Source organism: Corvus brachyrhynchos, unplaced genomic scaffold, assembly GCF_000691975.1.
Source record: "Corvus brachyrhynchos isolate BGI_N302 unplaced genomic scaffold, ASM69197v1 scaffold101, whole genome shotgun sequence".
NCBI lineage: Eukaryota > Metazoa > Chordata > Aves > Passeriformes > Corvidae > Corvus > Corvus brachyrhynchos.
This window is the reverse complement of record NW_008237239.1, coordinates 20,952,292-20,969,353: the sequence shown is the minus strand read 5'-3', so window position 1 is coordinate 20,969,353 and position 17,062 is coordinate 20,952,292. Positions and strand designations below refer to the sequence as shown.

The window sequence follows — 17,062 nt, the reverse complement described above, 5'->3', positions numbered from 1 at the left end:
AGCAGGAATAATGTGGTGAAGGCTGTCCTTTCTTTGCCTGCATGTCTCTAGATAAAATTAACTTCCCTGCTGAAGCAAAGATATTGATAGATATTATTAACCAGAAATCAGCACAGTATGTAATATATGGAGGTCTCTGAAGGAGGCAGAGCTCTTCCTTGGTATTCTGAAAGTGTGATCAAAGAACACTGACCTCCCCGGCATTCCAAAATTAACAATATCTGACTTCTTTTTTTAACTGCAAATGCAAACTGTGTAGAGATGGCAATATTAACTGATGCAAAACCCCCAAGAAATGTATGAAAATTTGCTTGTGTTCTAGTGGAGAAATACCTTTTAATGCTCTGTCACTTCTTATTGAGATTTATGCTTGCTTTCAGCACTTAAAGAATATTTATTTCACTATTTAAAAACCCCCATACCTACAATTAAAAAAATACAGAAAAAAGCCCCCAACAACATACCAGACCAAAATGTCACAGAGCAACAGCAAGGGAAGGCGAGCTGGCAGTCAGTGGTGACAAGGCTGGCAACCATCTCATTGATAAGAATGCAGTCCCCCAGTGAGGCAAACAGTACTTCGGAAGTAGCTGGCATGGATTTACAAAGGGAAAATTATGCTTGTCTAACCCAATAACCTTCTGCAACAAATGGATTAGGTGGTTGGATAAGGGAAGAGCAGGGAATGTTGCTTATTGTGACTTGAGCTGTCACTGTCTCCTGTTACATCTCAAAGTACTAGACTAGATCAGTACAGTGTGGGGGACTGAAAACTCACTGAGCTGCCAGGCTCAGGAGCATGAAGTCGCCCTGGAGGTCAGTCACCAGGGCTGCGTTCCAAGGGTTGACACTGGAGCCATCCTTGGGCATGCCCAAAATGTGACTGGACACCATCCTGGGCAGCTGGCTTTAGCTGTGACCCTGCTTTGAGCAAAGGTTGGAGTAGTCAGTGCACAGAGGTGCCTTCAACCATGAGGATTCTCATCCTGTGGTCCAGGGTTGCACAGCTGCACAGTGTCAGTGTTGGCCTTGGCCACAGGGAGCTAAACTCTGACAACAGTGGGGACTTTTTTCCTGCGTAATACCTCTTCTTCCATAGACTACTGGAAGACTTTGTTTATAGTGAAGGGAAAGAATTAATCTCAGAGTTGATTCTGAGAGTCAGCTTTACGTACAGGATAGATGTTGGTGTTTGCACTTGAAACAATTGCTGTCCAATGCTGTTGATTAAAAACCCCAATTTCAAAACTACCGAAGCATGGCAGGCTAAATATCCTTGCTTTCTCAGCTCATGTGTTGTCTTATTTTCATTTGGTTTTTTTTTTTACCAGGAAAGTTGACCAGTGGATAAGGCCATAGGTATAAGAAAGTATAGATAGAAACTCTGAGATAAGTGTTTTCATTCTCACTGGTGACATTAAAGAGTTATAGATCATGCCATGCTAATCACTGTTATGAATTTCTTATGTAGGTTGAATTTGGTTGAAGCTTTTGTGATGGATCCAGAACTACGTCAGTGCCTTCAAGAAGATCTGTTACGTCGCTTTCCAGACCTCAACCGGCTGGCAAAGAAATTTCAGAGACAAGCAGCAAACTTACAAGACTGCTACCGAATGTACCAGGCTATCAATCAACTGCCTAATGTTGTGCAAGCACTAGAAAAACATGAAGGTAATGCTACCCCCATCTATTTTCAATGTTTTTTAGTATACTGATGATGCAAAGAAGTAGAGCGTAGATTTCCAAGGATTACTTTTTTCCTGTGTGCTTTTGTTGCAGGAATAAAGCTTAAATACATTTGAATTTGAAATGAGCTGAAATTCTGAAATGCCTGTCAGCTACTTTAAAATACACATAGCCAAATCTTTGCAGGAAAATATGTTCTAATTAGTGTGTAGCTGGGATGCTTGAGCTGTTAGGTGATGGTGTGGTAATCTTTGACACGGACTTGTCTCTAAGAATTCCTGACCAATTGCGTGTGTATTGTGATCTGACAAACAAGATACCATTCATACAATAGCATTGTCATCCACTTCCAATTGTAATTAAGCACAAACCCCCCCCAATTTCAATATTATTGGTATAACTTCAGTGGCTTGTTTTTAAAATCACAATGCTCCTGTATTTGATACAGGTGACATGCCAGGGTTTCTTCCAATCTTCATTAGTAGGAAGCACAATGCTGTGACAAGCAAGTCCAGAAAATACAAAAGCTGATCATTTTTCCCTTTTCTGTGTGTTACCAAGAAAATGCAGAATAGGATCAGCATAACAAGGGAGTGATTCAATTTAGCAACAGCAGTTCTAACCTACCAGAAAACTCATTTTTGTAGAAGCCCATTAATTTGTTAGAAATTCACTTTGCATAAAGCAAGAATCAAAGCCTTAAAAGCAAATGTTGTTTGAAATGGTATGGTTACAAAAATTTCTTTCCTCTATTTGAGTAGAAAATAAAGCTACCCAGTGTCTTACACTTTTCTGTACTACAGTTTTATGACTTCAAGTAATGAAACTTATCTTCTACAATATTAATCTTAAATCAATTTTTGATTGCTGGCTGCAGCCAAAGAGTAGTTAAGATCTGAAACTGAAGGAACTGACAGATATAACTCTTTTGTTTTTGTTCTTAAAGAGCTGTGCCACTCTTTAGCTGCCTCAGTCGTGTCCATTTGGCTTTTCCAAAAAGACTCTGCTTGTTTTAGCCTTGACATGGAGCTCTTGGGTTCCCATCTTACACTGAGGTGTTTGTTCAGAATGCTGGCTTCCTGTCTTTACTACTTTTTATATTAGCTGCCGTTTGGATCAACAGAGTTCCTCTGTCATAACATTGGGGTAGGAAAACAATTCCATTTTTAGAGTTTTGAGGAGCAAGCTGTGTAAGGCAAGCTGCTAAGCTCACCATATGGAAAAGTTAATAGACTGCAAAAGGTTCTTCCTGTTCTACACATGAATCAGCTGGACTTAGCAGGGCAATCAGCAGCAGTATATTAAAGATAGTTTAAAATAGGTGGCATGTTATTTTTATTTTTCTTTGTACTTGTACCACCTGTTCAAAGTACATGAATGGTCTGGTAATTTTCAATGTACATGAGTGATTCAGACTGAATCTGATAATTTTTCTGTTTCTGACTGTACAGAATGTTTTAACTCATCAAGGGATGGAAAGTCAAAAAGATTGTTGACAATTCTGAGTATGTGCCAGTTTCAGAACTCCCTTACCTATGAATGGCTATGGGGATATAGAACAACCATGAAGTCATCAGCTGTGACTGTCTTTCCCTCAGTATGAAGCATTGTTTTGTTGAAATCCTTGCTTTTATGGATGATGAAACCTGAGGAGGGGGGTGATGAGTGAAGACAACCTCTTTCTGGTTTAGACATAAGAAGTCTGCATAGGATGGGGAAGGACTCTGAGTCATCAAATCATTTTGCTCTAGCTGGCAAGAGGGAGCAGTTGTTCATTACTCAAATTGCTGGGGCATGAAATTTGAGTACTTAAAAGATTCCTGTCTTCAAGAAGCTGCTGGAGCATCTTCCTTCCCATCTCAAACAAACACTCTTTAAATATGCAGGATACAGGAATTGTATGCTGGGGTTGGAATACCCCTCACTGCTTTTGGAAATGCTTCTTACTGCTTGTTTCAGTGCTGTGCTTCCCCAGACTGTTGCACTGATGTGTTATAGCCGTGTTGTGATCAAACTTGGCTCTTTCCCATCCTTTGTCATATCCAACTGATTATTCCCTTACTCATAGTGGAAACTCATTTATCTGTCAATGTGTCATCTTACTCAGTGTTAAATTTTACTTGATTTCTATTAGCCCAGTTTTCAAGGTCACTTAGTGTTGATCTATTTCTGATTTATCTTATTCCAGTATAATCTACTGATACCTTCCATATTGTGTATTTTAGTGACTTACTTTTGTAAGCAGCCTTGTTTTGTGTGTTAATATGAATTCAGACATCTTAAAAAGATAAATGCTTCTGTGAGCCCTGGGGGAACAGATGTCCTTTCAGCTCGTTCATCTTTTGCAAGTGGGTGATGTCCTGCTTATCTGCACTCTGGTCATTGCATAAATCACAGATCTTGCACCTTGGCATCTCCTGTGACACCATGCTGAATGCTTTAGAATAGCTCAAATTAGGTCTGCAGAGTCCTCTTTGTCTTAGGCATTCAGTATTTCAGACAGATGGAGCACTATATGGATATTATCTGCCTCTGGTAAAACTGTACTATATTTCATCCCAATTTCCATTGTTCTTTTCCTTTTATCCCACTTTCCATTGCACTATCAAAGTGACTAGTGCACTTAGTCATTGGGATATGTCTGTTTTGCCTGGATAGAGTAGTGTCAGTTTGCTGCCAAACTGTGTGTTCCAGGTCTGCAGATTAGTGTTTTATTTTAATTTCCAGGCAACATTTTAAAACCATATTAATAGTCTTTAACACATGTAATAAATGCTTGTCTGTGCTTGAGTAAGTAAATTATGGTTTAAATGAAAAACTGCACCTGGGCACAGGTAGGCTTTGTGATCAGTATGCACCTCTGCTTTTGATGGTACATAGGTCTGTTAGTCTTTCTCTCAGTGGTTAGTTTCCATGCTAATAATGTTGAGAGGTGCAAAAGAGGATTTTTTTTTTTTACTGTGCATCTTTCCTATGAGTTTATGAATACAGGTGCAAGACATGTTGGAGTTTAATTTAGGATTTTTCAGTGGTGTTTCTTGCTCATATTCTCTTAATGTCAGGTGTTTTAAGAAAAGCATATGCATGTAACTTTTTGTAAATCCTCATTATTCGCTGACTCCACTATTTTACTTCCTTCAAGTGAGGGTTACTGAGTTTGAAGCTGGATTAAAAGTGTAAATAAATTTTGCAGTGTATCAGTTTGACCTGTATGTAAATACATGAGTATTTTATTTACTTAATCAATGTATTGTAACTTTTGAATGTGACATCTTCCTATGGTGTCTGAGATGCACCCTTCAAGCTTAAATAATGAAATGGCATCATGAAACTTCCCTACTTACTCCTTTCAAGAAAAGAAATTATAATTGCTACTTAAAGTCCAAGTACAGTCGTTTTTCATTGATTCAAGAATACTGAAGATCATTTCATTGTGGGTGCCATGTATTCTGTCAGCTGGAGCACTGGGAACTGCTAAGTCCACTCTGAAGAATGGACATGAAACTTTTTCTGCTCTTCAGTCTCTTCCTTGTTCGTTGACTCCTTTTATTTTCTAGGTTGGTTTAGATGTGTCTTCTTGCAGGAGGGAAGGAACCAAGATATTGTGAGAGCAAGCAAGAAATTTGAAACAGAAAAAAATCTTTATTTCATATCTCATAGTTTTGAAGATTTTTAGTCAGCAGAAAACTCCATTCTTACAAGTTCAATAATCTCTCAACAGTATGTGATTTTTTTTTTCCTCTATTAATAGATATTAGTTTAGAGCTTTAACTTTTCAAGGTTGAGGGAGTGGGGAAGCAAAAAGGCATGGTAGAAAAAGGAATCAAACAAAACCTTTTCTTTCTACTTCAGCTGAGAGAGGAGATTCACTTGGGTAATCGTGTCCTCACTGTGTGACTTCTATAAATTTCTGTGGCAATTTTTCTTAGGAAAGGCTAGGACTTTTTTCTAAGTCTGGTAAGAAATTGAGCGACTCTGGAATTAGCCAGAGCTTAATTCTGTATTTCTCTCTTGATGTGCAAAGCTGTGCCTATAAACATTAGAGGCAGGCCACACAATTCTGTACATAATTCAGTGACTGTAAGTTCATAGTACTAGATTCATTTTGAGGCATTTTTTCTAAATCATATAGTCAGTAATGCTAATCTTTCTATGATTGAATCCTAACTTGAAGTGGCTGCAAAGATGTAAACATGCATTTACTGACAGAACGTTTCCACAGCTGGCTGCTGGATGTAGGTGCTTATTTGTAGTTTATGGCTACCTGAAGAAAAGACTTCTTTCACAAATTTGGCAATATCTGTGCATGTTAGGTTAACTGTGAACTGCCTGTGGTGTTCAATGCTTTTGGTGTTCCATGGACTTCCAGCCAATATGTGTTCCATGCAGTTTGACTTGTTCTATGCAGTGCTACAGAGTATCTCTGTGAATTTTGATGACTTCCTATCTAGTGGAAAGCAGTGACTGTAAAGATTTGGTTATAATATGTGGTCTTTTTTTGTGGAAAACCAAACCAGGTAACATACACTTCAGTTTCTGTGTCCATACTGTAATTACCAAATATTCCCAGTATTTGGTAACTTTTATTAAAAAAAATTAAAAACTGTGAGTGTGGATGATAAGACCTATGCTTTTTGCTAAAGGGATGTCAGCTGTTTATGTGCAAGAATTGGTGATATTCAGACAGCAGGTTTGCTTTCATACTGCTGTTTGTAGCCTTACTCATAATAGAAGGGAATTAATACCCCCAGGTATGAACAAAGATGATAGAGTAGGTACAAGCTTAATCAAAATATAGATGGGATAATTCCAATTTTAGAAAAAGGTACATGTGTTTCAGTGAAATAATCATAGAGCCCACCTTTGTAAAAATTAACCAGCTAAGCAGTTGTGTATCTTGGATAAGTGAATTCCAGTAAATTTGTGGGGGTTTGTGAATGATAATTTTTCCTGTTTGTTCATAACAGGAGCTCACCAGATGTTGTTGTTAGCGGTATTTATAACACCTCTTATTGATATCTGCTCTGACTTCTCAAAGTTTCTGGAGATGATAGAGACAACATTGGACATGGATAAGGTATGGAATGTTGTGTGGGTAGAGTTTACTTAGCAATTAAAGTTTCTTACTGAACCTTGCAATCTGCTCTATGCTCACTAAATTTAATTGATCATCTATATTAAGTAGCTAGCGATAATTTAGCTGTGGAATATATGAAGACAGTTATTAGTATATCAGGTGAATATTCAGGATACTCAACAGGATATTCACCTACTATCGGAAATTATCTAGCCAGTGAAAAAATGCTTTGGGTGCATGGATGCTGTGGACCTGAAACTATTTTTAAAAAATCTCATCATTTTTTAAAATTGAGTATTAAAGTGGAGAAGTAATTTTGTCATTTCTCTGCTTCTTTGTATTTTTAAAGTTACAGTGATATGTCTCAAATCTAGAGCGTAGCCCAGGGTATGTTTATTACTTGGGGAGTCTTTTAGGGTTTTCTTTTTTTTTGATTGACCAAGGATTAGGATTATCCTAAGTGTATGTCTCAGCTGACTGTAGAAATAAGAGAACTACCTAAACATGTGCCAGACATGGTAGTAAGGGCAGTTTGTTGAACTTGTGAAAAATGCAGTGGCTTTAAAATTTTGAACGTGCATACTTTTCTCCAAAGGCAGGAGCACTGCATTTTCTCTCTTTGTATTGTGTTGTGCATCCATCAACTGCATTTTACTGTTTATGGAAAGACTGGTTGATTGACATGTTGCTGTAATTTGTGATGTATGGTAATGAAGAAATTTATAGCTTTATACCAGTTACAGACCATCTGTTGATGCAGTTTGTGTGCCCTGGGACTCTGTTTTCTTTAAAGCTAACAGCTGTTTAAGCCTTCACCCTTCATAGTCCAGCTCTTCAAATTTCATTTCAGGTTCTACTTTAAAAATGTTTTGTTGTCCTTCTAAACGGAATAACAAGTCAGTTATTTTTAATCAAATCCCATAGAATCTGGCATGTTGGATTTGGTTTTTCCCCCTCTTCAAGGTACTGGAAAATGTCTATAGATAAGCCAACACTGGTTTTGCCAGAAGAATAAACCTTGTCCCTCTGAATATTAGAATTTGAACTTTGACTTGAAATTCCTCTTGGATTTTGAGGGAGTTCAAATAAAATACGCAGTTCTATTCTGAGTGCAATTGAAGGATAGGTTGTCATAGCAACTAAATTATGTCAATAATCCATTCTAATATAAAAAGAAACATCTAAGTTCAAAAAGTGTGGGATGTGGTTATTCATTTACCTAGCTGTAATAAAAGTTGAGAAACTGTCACTTCCATTCCTATTTATCACAGAATCATAAGGTGCCTTTGAAAAACCATCTACTCCAACCTCCTCCTCAAGTCAGGGCAACTTCAAAGTTTGGTGGTGCTTTTGGTACATAGCCACCTGGCAGTGGAAGCACGTGGAAGAGAGAGAAAAAAAAGATGAAATGCAGCATGCTTCATCCTTGCCTCTGAAAATGTTAAGCTTAGAAGGAACCGTGTCTGCTTTTCAACTCAAGAGCTGGGTTGAAATTGGTAGGATTTTTGGTGATACTTGCAGGTTCCTTCCTAAACCTCTAGAGTCTCTTTTGGGGCAGATATTATTGTTTCAGAAACTTCAAGTTCCAAAGTTTCTTGTTTTGAAACACCCCATCCTTTTACACTCTTGTCTTGATTAGCTGCCTAAATCCAGGGTAGCAGACAGATTATGTACATAACAATGTCATTCCCTCTGACTTCCCTTTTTGCCCTGCCTACTGCTCAGTTATTTGTTTGCAAATAAATGTGCAGACAACTCCATTTCAGCAGAAAGGAGTCTGTTAAATTGGTATATTTTGCTTGCATAAAGTCTATTATTTGAGAAAACAAGTATTTGAGATGTATTTGCTTTGCAGTTGAACCAGACACCAACTATCACAAACAACATTGCATGACAACAATATATATATTAAAAAATTGAGTAAATTATTAAGTAAATTCATTTCACTGTGTATGATCAGGGGGATGCTTCTTTATTTTTTATTGCCTAGATTCATATGAATTTTTTCTTGTTATTTTTCTCTAGGTGGAGAATCACGAATTTCTTGTCAAGGCTTCTTTTGATCCTAATTTAACAGAATTAAGAGAGAAGATGAATGAACTGGAAGAAAAAATGCAGTCCTTGTTAAAGACTGCAGCCAAAGAACTAGGTAGGGTTTGGAAGTGCCTTTGATTCTTGTCTCTTTTGTAAAATGTATTGCAATCAGGTGATGAAAACTGGTGTAAAGGAGTTAAAGGGTTAAAGGATGTTTGCATGATTATATTATTGAGTTGGGGTGACTTTGGTTGTCGAGTGCAAGCTGTTGAAAACAGAGTGCTTTTTGGTTTATAACATGGCCTTTTTTTTTTTTTTTTTTAATGGCATTCCAAAATATTTCAGAAATTATCATGTATGTTGCAGAATCAGTTTTGTAGAACTGTAACTCATCAAACTCTTGGCTAAGTCTAGTTCTTTTTTAGATTTTTTGAGGACCTGCATTGAGACTTTTCTTTTTCCCCTGGGTGTCCATTCAGTTTTCTTTTGATGTTCCTTGCAAAATGTAATGTGTAAGCAAATGAGACATTTAAAGAATTGGTTATTCTATACAAAAAATTCCATGGGCAGCTGATGAACTGGGCACTGAAAGAGCAATTTTAAGAAAAAGAAAAAGCCACCAACTTTTAATGCAAATATGGCAAGGAAAATTGGCAACACTGTACTTATTTTGGGTTACACCTTTAAGAGCTTGCAGATGTTTTTAGTGTAAAGATGATACCTGGATGAAAAGAAGGAAAGCCAAGATTGTGTAGGGATGGAATGAGAAATCTTGTAACAGAACCATGTGTTAGTAGAAGGATCATGATAGTACAGGTGCTATGCTTACAGCAGCAGTACAGAGTGTCCTTGAAATTTTCCTGGAGAATTCACAGCAGTACAATAATTGCTGATTTGAATATGCAGCTTGAGAGCATTTTAAAGTAGGAGGAGGGAAGGAATCCATATATTTGTGTTTGGTCTGGGTATTTCTCATACCTGTACAGAACCAAAGCAAGTCTATTGAATTAGGTCATGTAAGAGAGGCTAAATCATGGGAACTGAGGGTTAGTGAGCAAGAATAGCACAAGGCTGCAGGATTGGTGGTAATACAGCTGGTTTCTTTTTCTTTCTTTTCATCTGAAAGGTTTGGAAGCTGGCAAAAGTATCAAACTGGAGACAAATTCACAGTTTGGACATCACTTTAGAGTAACTTGCAAGGAGGAGAAAGCTCTCCGTAACAATTCGAAATACGGAATCATTGATACACAGAAGAATGGTGTGAAATTTACTAACAGGTATGAGATTATATTGGTAGTTTTTAAAGCCTGTTCTGAAAGGAAAAGAATTGTTCCTTTATAATTGTGGTGATAAACTGGATTCCCTACATCTTGAATGGCAAATTTTCACCTTTTTAATTGGCTCACAGATTGAAATATTGAGCAGGACTGGCATGAGGGAAGAACAGTAATAGAGTTTATCTTAAAAGCTGCATTCCCCGTTTACATTGCCAACTGTTATCTATTTTTGGTCCTTTGACTTGGGCTAATTTCTCTGTTTTAGCTGCAGCAAGTATCATAATTGCTTTTACTGTGAGTGTTTATACAGACACAAGCTGCAGTAGGGAACGAGCTATTTATGTTTATCACCAAATGTGACATGCAGCAATTTTGTTGGTGATTACCTTTTTCTTCCCTTTGTTCCAAATCTTCCCTAATTTCTATTGGTCCTGTGTATTGAACTTCACTTCTGTGGCTCTTTTGATTGAACTGTTGAAAAATTTAAGTCTTCAGGCTAATTGCATTGAGGCTGTTTCAGTGTGTCCTTGTCTGGACAGCAGTTCTGACACAGATCAGCTGAAAAGTCTGTATTTTTTTTTGTTGAATTTTAGCTGGTTTAGAGCATTTTAGCAGGGGCAAGGGCTGCATCAGCCATCAGATGTTTCTCTGTTCTTCAGTGTTTTTACACAGAGCAAACGAAGTAGAAAGTTGCATGTGCAGAATTGGGCAATAACTTAGGTTGAAGGCTACTTCTTATCCCTCACTCAAAGCAGATGCACCTTGGAAATTAGATCCTATCTCAAGATTAAATGGTGTAGCCCAAGGCTTTGCCCACGTGCCCATCTTCTTAAGTATCCTTCACAGTCTCGTGGGGCACAAGGTCCAGTGCTGAATTACTATTTATGAGAACTTTCCTAATCAGGTCTAATGAGAATTTTCCTTGCAGAAACTTGGGATCTTAGTATCTCATTCTTTTGCTCTGCACCTCCAAGGAGAGTCTATTGCCTCTTCCCTCCAGGCTTCAGATTCTCTCAGCCTGGGCAGGCATCTCTCTCAGCCTGTCCTTGTGTGCCGTGTGCTTCAGCTCTGTACCACCTTTGTGGTGACCATCTGCTCCAGGTTCAATGTTGGGAAGACAAAACCTAAAACCAGAGGTGTCATCTCAGGAGTGCTGAATAGAAGGGAAGAATGACTTCCTTCAGGATGCTGGTTCCACCCTAGCTACTGCAGCCAGCATGGGCTTGGCCTTCTCTGCCTCAGGGGCACACTGCTGGCTTGTGTTCAGCTTCTTGAGGGACCCAGTGGAGAAGAATTTTATGATTTTTTTGTTTTGTTTTGTTTTTTACTGTTTTATAGCCATGTGGACCACAGTTTGTATTGGTGGACAGAGTTATTTCATCCCAGGTGCAGGACTTTGTATTGATGTGTGCTGAAATTCTTGTTCACCTATTTCTCCAGCCTGGAGTTACCCCAGTGAATGGCAGCTCTGTCCTCCAGCACACTGCCAGCTCTCCTTCCTGTGGCATTGTTATACCTTGCTGAGAGTGCATTTGAGAGTGCATTCAGTTTCATTGTTCAGGTTGTTAATCAAGGCATAAATAGGATCAGCCCCAGTATCAACCATAGGAAATGCTGCAAATAATCAGCCTCTAACTGGACTTCAGCCTCCTGACAAGTTCTTCCTTGTCTGTCAGTGGCAGATCCAGGAGAAAACTAGCTTTTAAGCCTCCTGCTTGTGTTCCATGGAAGGGTGAAAGCTGCAGAGATTAATATATGGTGCAGTCCGTTTCAGACAAGCCCTGCTGCTCGTGCTCTGTGTGTGAGTTCAGCAAGAGTCAGATCTTGACTGACACACAAGTGTGAGGAGCACTGCCTACAGGGCAAGGCTGGTTTAAAGCCAGGGCTATCACTAATAGTGACTGGCTTCTGTTAATCACTCACTTTCATAGTTATAAATCCTTATCTTCGAAAAGGAGGGCAAACATATTGGTTCACACCAACCAATATGTTGGTGTATTTCACACCAATTTGCTTAAATGAACAAAGTGTAAACCTTAATTGCATTTTGTTTTAACATTTACTCAGAGGGTATTTTTTAAAAACATCCCTGAAATGTAAAACAGCTTTTTCTGGTTCTAAATATGTTGTGAATCTAAATGTATGATGAAATTAGGCTTTTCTGTAACTGAGAAGATGTACTTAGAACCTGTACTGTGTCATCTGTTACTTTCCCTTAGTGAAGCAGCCCATGCATCACTAATAAAAAAGAATTCTCTGTGCTTAGTTAAGTTATAGTTGCTTCTGTAGGTGGTACTAGAAGTACAAGACTGACTTCTGCCTATAGTGTGGGCACACCACTTGGGTGTGTTTCTTATTCAGTCTTGCAGACTTTTGTTCTTTGTTTAGGAGACAAGAAGTATAAAAACTTGTTTAAACTCTTTTCTTTATTTCAGCTTACCTTAGTTTGCAGTCCAGAATCTGTTCATAGTGACTGTAGTTAACTGAGGTTTTTTCTAAATGAAAGAAGTCAATGTCTTCAGATCTGATAAGCCTGTTGTAGGGCTCTGGGCTAATTAGGCAGTTGCTTAGCAGCAAAATGTAGCAAAATAGCCAGAAATTCAGTTTTAAGAGCTAGTCCTTATCACATAGCATCTCTATAACATGGATGTTTTTAAGAGTCATGTGTTGATGCTAGAATTTCTGGTTTGGCCATTATGGGTGATCTTAAACTTGGAATTAATCTGGAGGCTGTCTTGGTGTGGATGAATAATAGTAGGTCAGTTGCTTTGTGGTCTTTGCTGTTAAAACAGGTGGGGACACCTGGTATTGACTCACAGATGAGGAAGCCAAAAGTTTGGCATTGTAGGTGAAGGCAGGACACCACAGCTTCTAAATACTCTTGTTTTGTTCACAGCAAACTGAGCGCCATCAATGATGAGTACATAAGGAACAGGGAAGAGTATGAAGAGGCTCAGGATGCAATTGTTAAGGAAATCATTAACATTGCTTCAGGTGAGTGTGCCACTCTTGGTGTGTGTCACAGTCCGGAGTGCTGGGAGGACCTGCAGTTCCTTTGAGGGTCTTCTACAAACTGTAACATTGTCCAGAGAATTGGTGTGAAAAGTGAGCTGTGGCTTTCAGACAGCTGTTGCAAGTTTGAAATATGAATTGTCTTCTGTTGCCAGACCCTTTCCTGGCATTTCTGCAAATGTGCAGTGATGAGGTGTGTGCAAATGCTAATCCTGTAATAGGAACAAAAATAAGGCTATAAAGGCCACATCTATCCTCCACTGACCTCCCTGACTCTGGGCACCTTCACCCTAACAGCAGAAGAGGTGAAGGACAACAGAGAACTGAAGGAGTGGGACCTGAGGTCTGTAAGAACATTGATATGCAATATAAGATGAAGTTAATCATTGCTCATATGGCAATACAAATTATTGGTTTCCTAAGTTATTTCCATATATTTTGCCCCAAGTTTGCCTACTTACAGGGCATTCTTTATTATCCTTCACCAAAAGCAGAAGAGACACTGGGGAGTTTGGGCTCTAGACCAGTCCCTTATCGCTTTCACTGAAAAAAAACCAAACACCAAAGCTTTAAGGTTGGTACTGGGGGAAGCCATTTAGTCTGGTGTCACAGGCACTGTATCTGACAGACCTCTCCCTCCCATCAGTCACATAAACATAGATGGCTGCTGTGTCTGAACTGTCTGTGCTGTCTCTCTGGTGTGTTTGCTTGCATGAGCATCAGAATCCAGTGTATTATTCAGGAAGGAAACATACTGGATTTCCAGATGAGGGAAAATAATCAACATGGCCTCACCTCTTCTTTTCCTTAGTCTGAAGAAGTCTCCTTGGTATTCAAGGCACGGAAACTTTAGGAATACATCCTAGACTCACAGGAGGTGACTTCCATCTTGAGCAAAATTGTTACTGCAGGTGAATTAGCTTGATGGACTCAGTATAGGCTTCAAGGTACCTTCTCAGCTGAAGCAAAAGAATGGCTAATGGCACTGAATTTGTATCTCCTCAATGCAAACCAGGTTATGCAGAGCCCATCCAGACGATGAATGATGTGATAGCTCAGCTGGATGCCATTGTCAGCTTTGCTCACGTGTCAAACGGGGCCCCGGTGCCCTACGTCCGTCCCGTCATTCTGGAGAAGGGACAAGGCAGGATTGTGCTGAAGGGTGCCAGGCATCCCTGCATCGAAGTGCAGGATGAGGTGGCCTTCATCCCCAATGACATTACATTTGAGAAGGGCAAGCAGATGTTCCACATTATTACTGGTAAATACTTCTGTTCCCTTTTTTGTTTTATAAATGTCTTGAGTATTTCCAATAATGATGTCTTTTTAAAAAAAACCAAACCAACAACAACCAAAACAAATCAGCAACCTTATAAAATTCTGTCAAAACAATTTCTAACATCAAGGGTGAGCAGCTACTGAATTACTTATCTTTCTGCATGGGGAATAAGAGTTAGCTCTGGAAAAGAAAGGAGGGTATTTGTAAGCTATTATTTATTGCTATTATTGATTATATTTTTTTTTTTTTTAAAGTGTTCACAATGTTAATGTGAAATGTTACCTTTGACTGTGGATATTCTACATGTTTCTGTACATACAAGCATATTTCTCATCATCCAAGCTAATAGTGATGGAATTGGTTACTGTGACTTTCGTTGTAGTACGCTGTTTGGAGAAGTTGATCACTAATTTACAGAGAGTCATTTGTGAAGAAAAAAGAAGCTGCTAGGACAGTAGAAAATAAAAAAATTGTCCTTCCTTAAAGTAAGGCCTTAGTGAATGTAACTCCACAAGCTAGGCAACCTCAGGAGCTGGAAAGCATGACCCTGCTAAATTGATGTGGAAAATTCCACTAGGCATCAATTGTACTGTAGCCATGTAGGCACTTTTTGGAGGCAAGATTTTAAGCATCCTCTTTGTTAGTGTTTTCTTTGTGAAGTATTAAAGTTGATTTTAAATGCAAAGCATGTTTCAATGACTGTACCATTTTTTACCCTTTTCTCTGGTGTAATTAAGATAATTTTACTACACACCAAAACATTTTTAGTGTTTATAGATTTAATTGGATCTTAATTTCCATCCAGATGTCCTTGACATACGTTCTGAGTAGCAAAGATCTGAAATTAGAGAATGATTAATGAGTACTTCTAACATAATCAAAAAGAAAAACTGAAACCCTGAATAAATGCATGGCAACACGCTTCTTTTTCTGGTTAGCAAAAGTGTAAAATTGGTTTTAATGATCAGTTTCCTGGATAATACTTTTTATTTCATTTGTACTTCAGTTACAAATAACTAATTAATATCTGGGTTTGCTGATTCTAAGTCACCCATTAGCTGGTACCCAGGCTGTAACTAAGCTGTTTCATTTTTATAGAGAAATTTTAATAGTTGTTTGAGGTGAAAACAAATTATTATAATTCTTAAGCAGAAATAAATACTGATGGCTTTTAATTTAAAGCTTATTAGTTTTAGGCATGAATGCATGTTTTAGATGACTGCTTATACTTTTGAAAAGTCCCAAAACTTATGAAGGCCCGTAATGTTCTCTGATCACCTTTCTTTTGAAAAAAGGAGCATTCAGTAAGACAAACAAGCCTTGTTAGTCCTGGAGCCACTTGTTGCACCTGTTAGACAAGTTTGCTGCTCTTTTCTGGCGAGACAGTAATAAGTTTAAACACTCTTTGTTTTAATTTAGAGCCTGTTCTCATTTAAAAGAGCTGTTGAATTGTAAAAAGATGATGCTTTTTAAAATAATTCTTGGAAAATCTCTTCTTTAGGCCCTAACATGGGGGGAAAATCAACATACATCCGACAGACAGGGGTGATTGTTCTTATGGCCCAAATAGGGTGTTTTGTGCCGTGTGAGTCCGCAGAGGTAACCATTGTGGATTGTATCCTGGCTCGGGTGGGAGCAGGAGACAGCCAGCTGAAAGGAGTGTCCACTTTCATGGCTGAAATGCTGGAAACTGCTTCAATCCTTAGGCAAGTCTTGAGCTTTTGTTCGATTGCGTTGGTTGGGGTTGACGGGAAAGGAGGCGCATTTAAGGTGCATTTAGGATTTTTCTTTTGTGGGGAATCTTAGTGGAGGATCTCAAGTTCTTTTTAGCTTGTTCATAAGTTCCTGAAGTAGCCTTCTGTTTATTCCAGTGGTCAATACAGAGCTGCTACCAAGAGGCCAAAGTTCAAATGGGACAAAGGACCTAATTTGGGATAATCTGTGTGGTGCTGTGTCTGCACTATATATGTAACTAAGAAGGGTCTTTTGCCTGTTCCATGCTCTGCATCCACAGCATAACTTGTGGTACTCCAATATCCAGAGTTCATGCTGCTATCAAACGTTACAAAATGCTCTTGTGGTTTTAGGACAGCAACTGAAAACTCCCTGATAATCATCGATGAGCTGGGAAGAGGAACTTCTACCTATGATGGCTTTGGCTTAGCGTGGGCTATCTCAGAATACATTGCCAGCAAAATCTGTGGGTTTGCCATGTTTGCTACACACTTCCATGAACTGACAGCTCTTGCTGACCAGGTGCCAACAGTAAATAACCTCCATGTCACTGCTCTGACCAGCGATGACACACTGACGATGCTTTATCGTGTCAAGGAAGGTAAGACTGTGTCTAAACTTCATTTTGCCCTGGGGAAGAAAAATCTTAATGGAAAAAAATCCCCCCCAAAAACTCATGTCATACTTGAGGCTTAGGGTTTATAATACATATGTTCTTCTCTGTCCGTAGACAGTGTGTATGACAGGAGCTCTGTCCATGTGTGAACACAGTTGGTGGTGATGTTGATGATTATTTGTGATGATTTCTAGGCTATTTCTGCCATTCAAGTTGATGTTACTGAGTTGCTTCCCATTTCTTTTTGAAAGATGGAGAGAAGGGTTCCAGAATGTTATTTTCTGTTTTCCTAAATCAGCCATTTCAACCTGCTGATGTAAGAGACTTAAACTTGTTAAACCGTTCTT

General features: G+C 38.7%; 1 protein-coding gene across 1 annotated transcript in view; it reads left to right on the top strand.

Annotated features, from left to right (window-relative positions):
- MSH2 (mutS homolog 2) overlaps positions 1-17,062 on the top strand; it is a 43,375-nt gene that overhangs the window by 20,498 nt on the left and 5,815 nt on the right. The window contains exons 6-13 of the mRNA XM_017730117.1: positions 1,472-1,671; positions 6,654-6,763; positions 8,789-8,912; positions 9,924-10,074; positions 12,971-13,068; positions 14,102-14,347; positions 15,867-16,071; positions 16,453-16,700. Of these exons, the coding sequence (XP_017585606.1) occupies positions 1,472-1,671; positions 6,654-6,763; positions 8,789-8,912; positions 9,924-10,074; positions 12,971-13,068; positions 14,102-14,347; positions 15,867-16,071; positions 16,453-16,700 (1,382 nt within the window). The remainder of the gene's footprint in view (positions 1-1,471; positions 1,672-6,653; positions 6,764-8,788; positions 8,913-9,923; positions 10,075-12,970; positions 13,069-14,101; positions 14,348-15,866; positions 16,072-16,452; positions 16,701-17,062) is intronic.